This window comes from Amphimedon queenslandica, unplaced genomic scaffold, assembly GCF_000090795.2.
Source record: "Amphimedon queenslandica unplaced genomic scaffold, v1.1 AMPQUscaffold_12554, whole genome shotgun sequence".
In the NCBI taxonomy this organism is placed as follows: domain Eukaryota; kingdom Metazoa; phylum Porifera; class Demospongiae; order Haplosclerida; family Niphatidae; genus Amphimedon; species Amphimedon queenslandica.
In genome coordinates this window covers 17375-24204 of record NW_003547209.1, presented here as the reverse complement: position 1 = coordinate 24204, position 6830 = coordinate 17375, and the positions used below count along the sequence as shown (strand labels likewise).

General features: G+C 37.8%; 2 protein-coding genes across 2 annotated transcripts; both read right to left on the bottom strand.

Annotated features, from left to right (window-relative positions):
- Window positions 1–239: 239 nt before the first annotated feature.
- Window positions 240–1526, bottom strand: LOC109587493 (TBC1 domain family member 31-like; the record flags this gene model as incomplete). Its single annotated transcript, XM_020003736.1, has 5 exons — window positions 1432–1526; window positions 1240–1392; window positions 1070–1185; window positions 712–890; window positions 240–393 (listed from the first exon to the last, which is right to left on the bottom strand). Coding segments are annotated over exons 1-5 (679 nt in total), but the record flags the coding sequence as incomplete, so codon positions are not given.
- A 2928-nt stretch (window positions 1527–4454) lies between these two features.
- Window positions 4455–6824, bottom strand: LOC109587495 (DNA-directed RNA polymerase I subunit RPA1-like). The gene is made up of 5 exons (XM_020003737.1): window positions 6795–6824; window positions 6647–6739; window positions 6479–6598; window positions 6247–6343; window positions 4455–6206 (listed from the first exon to the last, which is right to left on the bottom strand). The coding sequence occupies exons 1-5, from the start codon at window positions 6807–6809 to the stop codon at window positions 6187–6189; spliced, it is 345 nt and encodes a 114-aa protein (XP_019859296.1). The 5' UTR covers window positions 6810–6824; the 3' UTR covers window positions 4455–6186.
- Between the last annotated feature and the right edge of the window lie 6 nt (window positions 6825–6830).

Here is a 6830-nt window from a genome sequence, read left to right as displayed (position 1 = left end):
CCAAATTTCATCAAAAATGTAAAGTAGAGAATTCTCTTTTTATAATTTTTTCTGATGCATATACATGTTCTTATGCTGCGTAGAAAGTNTGAGCTGATTCTGATCAAATTATAATTTTTTATGAATTTTTAAAGTTACAAAAAATCGGCTGTGACAAAGTACAGGGACTTTGGCTACTGAGAGAACTCCCCATTATAGCTACACATGTACATGTACATAACGTTAGTGCATATGCTTACCATCTTGTGTGGTAGCGAATGCTCTGTAATGAGGAGGAGGGCCGGACGGAAGTGGAAGGTTGTATTTATAATCAAGTGTACTAGTGTCCCACACGTGAATGGAGTCATCTTTGAAACAAGTTATGATACTGTTAGTCAGTGGCAGGAAGAACACCTACCATGAAATTAGGAATAACAAATCATTAAAAATATTATAAGAATATTTCCAGCCCCTTTCCAAAAATGTATGTGCAATCTCTTCATTAAGGACACCATTAGGCCCACACTACCTGTAGAGGTGTCCTCATTTCAGTGGTAACTTTGTAAAGGGTTGCACCACTTGGGACATTACAAAAGTAACAAAATGTCCTCATTATAAAGGTGTCCTTATTATAAAGGTGTCCTCATTATAAAGGTGTCCTTATTATCGAGGCTACACAGTCCAAGAGGTTATAAAAGAGAGAGAGAGAGAGAGAGAGAGAGAGGAACTTACATCTTGCACCCCAACACTTTCACCTCCACACAAAGTCTTGCGTCTTATGCCAGTATTGATATCCCATAGGACAGAGTCACAGGCTGTCACTACTAACAGATACTGACCACTCTGAGGCAATGAGAGGGACTTTATTGACGCTTCATGGGGACCAAACGTAGTTATCAATTGACGAGAACCTACATGTATTAATAATAATAATAATAATAATAATAATAATAATAATGATAATAATACTGATAATGAAAAATGGGTAGGATAAAATGCATGTACATGTACATGCACTAATTTATAAAGGTGTCACCATTCATTGATGAGTGAATTTAAAATGAGTACATGTACATGTATTAATACTCACCGATATTTATACAGTGCACATTTAAATTGTTAGTTGCTACAAAAAGCTCATTAGAGTAGGTGTGGCTTATCAGAAGTGCCGTACAAGTTTTTCCCAACCGATACACAACCTGATATCTACACGTCATTTTTAAAACGTAGCATTTTAAAAAGAAAATTAAAATTTCTCACTTGTTTCTGTAAACATCAAAAGAATATATTACGCCGAGTTGATCGGTTGCTATGAACCAGTTGCCATGACAACCAAATGTCACCCTGGTAAAGGGTACATGGCGGCCAGCAGCAGTCAGACCAATTCTCGTGTTCCTGATACTCAATAGAAACCTAAAGAAGATAAAATAGTATAAATTGACCTGGACTAACCCATCCTTCTCTCTGGGCGTTGGTTTTCTACCCCAAATGCTCCCGCCATCTCCTCCACAGAGATCTATGCTCTCCATTTATCCGGACACAACATTTCCCGGGAAATTTTTGAAAAATACAAAGAGGCGCGAGAGTTAAAATTAAGAGTTTGCGAGCATGCGCAGTAGGATCTCCCGCAGATTAGTGGGGAATGATTAAGAATCATAAACAACAAGACTAAGTGTCATTGGTAGGCTTTGGCATATTATTCCACCATTTCCTTACATTATGCTATTCTCTAGTGCTTCAGATATATGCCATTATGCTTACAATATTTTATTGGCTATGCTTACAATTATTCTGAATTATTTTAAAAATTATTTTTTTAATAAAAAAATTATTATTTATCACACATTTATACAGTAACATCAAGGAACATTGTACATAGTCTCCAAGAGAGTGACTTTGCTGGGGGCTAAATGGGCAGCCATGTTAACACTTCACATTCAGTGAGTGAAGTCACATGGTTGAAGTTAATTGACTATTCTGGAATAATGCTTAATTCCTAGTGTGGTTCATTATGCTCAATATTATGCTAACCTAATATGCTCAAGCCTAGTCATTGGCCTCGCCTACGCGAGGTATAGGTAGTTGTTGTGTGTGTCTGTCATTCATTCATTCATTCATTCATTCTGTACAACTGAAATTTGTTTTTAATAAACAATAACTTTAGCACAGCGTGTTCTAAGCTCCTAGATCTTTCTTTTTGACGTGGAAAAGTCTTTCTTAATTGTTTTGTGTTGCTCAAATACAAGTGCTAGGTACAGAAGCTTCAAAGTAAGAAAATCGAGTAGTTGGGCCAAGTTCCGTTGTGTTGGCACTTTAGAGATAGCTGGTAGCATTTTTCAGTAGATTAGAACATGGCCTTCAAAAATTATGAACAGATTTCTCTAAATCTTACTTGATGAAGATTTATACTTACTTGAAATTGTTGAGGTCACTCGTTTGTGCAGCGCTAGAGCAACAACTTGCTGGGTTATAGGTACTAAAGTACCTATACTATCTCAAATATACAAAGGCAGCAACTTTTTTTGTCAGCAAGTTTATCATATATTGCTGATTAGTAAAGAAAAAGTGAAGCTTCTTTCTCACATGGTCTTCTTGCTGCCAATCATTCCAGTTATGATGGAATGCCACACCTTTCAATCTACATGCATGGGAGGGGCTGGAGCTGCTTGCATGTATGTGCTGCAGTGCTGCTACTTCTGCAGGTATTCAAGAGCAAGTGCAACTGCAGGAAGCTAGTGTTGAGCAGACTCTCTTCATGCTGATAATCAAACAGCTATTGCAGTGCGGGCATGCACCATAGCAGCTATAGGGGCGAGGCCATGCACCGTAGGTGTCTCGTTTGATGGCAGCAACCCTAGCTGCAACAAGAAGTTTCAGATTTTTCTCTTCTTATAAGTGCTATATGACATTATAATGGCACAAATACTGTTGCCTAGATGTAAATTGAGTGATTTGAGAGAGTTTAGGACCTTTAGACTACCTACAATTCACTCGGGTTGAAATTCAAGAAGCTATAACTCACCAACAAGAAAGATTTAAAGAGTGCCACACATATTAAAACAATAACTAGTCTTGATCTACTGGAAAAGAGTCTCATTTACCTCCAGAGTACTACCGCTATTGCTGGGCATTTTCTCATGAGATAAAAAGCTTCTACTAGCTAGAGCTGCTCTCTAAGCATCTCAAGGCAGTAAAGCAAGACTTTTCCTCACAGAAGAGAAGCTCTCACAGATTTAGAGTGCGCGATTATAAAGATATACATTCTCAAAGACAAAAGAGAGCACACAGAATGAATGAACGAGAGCACTAAAGTGCATACCCTCGACACAATCTGTATGTAACAGTTTCAATAAATTAAGAGAAAATAATTGGTGAAAGTTTTGAGACAGAAAAGAAGCTTCAACATGCACTAGATTTATTAAAACTTAGTGAATGTTTTGAGACAGACAGAGAATTTTTTGTTTTTTTTAGACAAAGAGCTCCAGCATATTTGTTGCACTGCTGCTAGCTAGCTGCAGCAATGTAAAGGTGTGGCTGCAATGAAGGTGTGGCTCAATCAAGCCATGCTCCGCCCCCACACACAGTAAATGGTGGCACATGGCCCTAAGTGGTGAAGAAAGCTTTGGTTTTTCTCGACTTTTAAACAGTTTAGCATACATTTGTTAGGCTCTATTTGTTGCATACAAACTGCTATCTAGTCCCTAATGTTAAAAGACTCTGGCCGCTACCTCGGGAGAAGAGAGCCTCGTCTAAACTCACAAGGTATGAAAGTTTGGGCTATCATATCTTTAAAACGAAGACGATTGGAACAATTTCTCTCATATTAATGAAAGATGAGGCTTTGCTTAATTGTTTTATCTACCCTGTTGCTCTTTTGCTTTCACTACGAAAGAGCTGCAGGAGAGCCGACTACGTTTGGCGAGTTTGCCAGCTTCTTTTATCACGGAAAAGACAAATCAAGGATTCCCAAGACGGAGAATAACTTTTTCTAGAGCCAGTATTGATTATAAGACTCTCCAGGACAAGACAAGAAAGCAGTGTCAACTCAAAAGTGGAGGTCAAAGCGAACACACAGACAGGACGACTGCTTTACCCTCGACTACGCCTACGCGGTCTCGGGTAACGACTAGTCTCGCGTAGCCAGACCACACCCTCCGTGCCTACGGGTGGGTCTGGCAAATCATAGATTGTATTACTAAGTAACAGGGATTGGAAACTGATGACGTCACACGGACAGGCTCTGTAATGGTGGAAAAGCAATGGAAAGACTGCACAAGCACTTCTCCTAGTCTCCAACTGTATTAATTTCAATTTTATTTACTATCGATGATGAACAGATAGGTCTTGGGAGTTCATGACTGTTCTTTGTGACGGTTAAGCATAGTTTTGTTGACAGAATCTTCGCCGCTTCTCGCGGCCCATGTTATCATTGAAATTGCCTTTGTGATGGCACAAATTAACGAATACAGCTATTATTTTTCCAAAGTGCCGTCTGTGGCTTATATAATAGGCTAAAGGCATGTGAAAAACCCTGATCTTTGTTACAGTTTTTGTCCTTTATCCTAATTTTACTTACTTTTTGTGATATAGGTTGAACAGATAAGCCTCTAAAAACAGACATTTTGGGATCTTATGATCTGTATGAAGCACTAGTGATAATAAAAGTGTTTTAGTGGCACGTAGCTTTACTTGATGCATGTTTTTTTATATTGACACTCTCTCAGTTTTAGTTACCCTTAGCAAGTTATAGGTTGAATAGATTTCACACCTATTACGCATGGTAAAAAAGCATGATTTTTCTCATTTTTCTTCAAAATAAAGTGCTGTATTACAGCTTTAACAGTTTCTGATAAGTAAGCAAACCTTCAGCAACAATATAAGTTATATAACTGCCCTGGATCTGGCTTCAAGCTACACTTAATCCAGCAGTCCTCTCAGTCATATTGCTCTTGTCTCAACGAGCCGGGGAAGGGGCAGAGTCTTACAAGGTTCGTCCGCACCTGCTTTCATTAATTTGAATGAGATCACGTGATCTGTTTCCTATCCCTGTTACTTAGTAATACAATCTATTATGCCGAGACCGAGGTGTATAACCGTGTTCTACCATGCGTCCAATCAGATTAGATGCATTTCTTGTAGCTAGGATACACAAAAAGTATAAAAATCCTTACCATTAGCAACCAATTCATTTTAAGTCACGCACTAGAATGGAAAAGCAACTAGGTAGACATGCTCGCCTGTTCTCAAAAGATGCGACTAACACAGCCGCCACTGATAGCTCTGGAAACGCCTATCTCATCTCATCATTTTATCACTGCCCCGCCTACTTCATTAGTGCTATATACCATCTTGTTTCGCAACGGACAAGGATTTAAAGATGCACAACAGCACTGTGCGCCATGCAGAACTAAAAAAGCAATATAATGGGTAGAAAATATTCTGAATGACTGGTGCAAGGAAAGAATGAAAGATTTGGAGAAGCTCCAACCAGGCCACTCTTCTTAATGGAGAAATACTGTTTAAAATGTTTGCTGCAGCAACTGGGGAATCGATGGTTACAAACAAACCACTCACTTCGCGGCATGACTGCTGCTACTAGACTACTTCAAGCTGGTGTTGATGAACAATTAATCATGAAAAGAACAGGTCACAGAAGCACGGATGGTGTACAAATTTATAAGCACATTTCAGATCAACAAAATGCCGGAAGACGTTTCCTCAATAATATTATTATTACAAACAAAAACAGCAGTAGCTAGTGACGATATACCAATTCACCTCATCCTCCAAAAGCACAAAACATATCTCTAGATAAAGGACAGACACTTCAGCTTTAATAACTGCACAAACATACACATAAAAATTCAAATATAACATTACTATTATTGCTGTCATCATTTTTATTCCTAAAATTTCCCAAACTTTGGCAGAAGTATCTAAATAATTTCCCGGAGGTTTCTAAATATTTTCCCGGGGTATTATAAGTGATTTAGACACCTCATATAATGCAATCTGATTGGTCAATTCAAAACAAGCATGGTAGAATAAAAGGAAAGATCAAGAGAGAATGGAAGTAGGTACACATACAAATCTCTACAAAACGAACAGAATGGATACATTATATGCACTCTTGCTTCACAAATGCATGTTGTACTTACACGTTAACTTTATTATTGATTTGATCAGTTTTCTTTTTCATAAAGAAATCTAACACTTTGAGACCGTCCCTAAACAAAAAAAATAATAATAGCACAACAATATGTATACCTTTATCTTTAACATTTTTAACTACAAAAGCATCAGCAGCTGCTTCAAGCCCACAATCTCTACCCTCAGCAATAATTTTAAATCTCTCTTTATCTGCCTAGAGGACAAAAAGAGGAGGAAGAAAAGAAGAAAAAAATCATGCATGTTTGTACATATACATTACACACATGTACATGTACAATGTACTACAAATTATGACGGTTTACAACCATTATATACATGTACAATGTACCATTGGTTTCACTAATATGTCTTCCACTCCTAGACTAAACCCGTGATAGAGTTTAAGGAAACCAGTGAAGATTCTGCCAAGAGCTGACAACAGATAATTACACATGGTACCTCCATACAACTACAGAAAGGAATAATGGTAATAAATTATTTTAATTATCATTAATACCTCATAGCAAGAGTGGACAAAGCCAAACTGAGAAGCACCAAATTGTGACTTATCCAAAACACCACTTAACAACTGTCCCTCACGAAATATAACCTTTGGAAAAAGAAAGTACATGTACATGTACATACCGTACACTTGTACAACTGACTTCTGATTCTGTCATAATGTTGTCAGTGTATTTTGA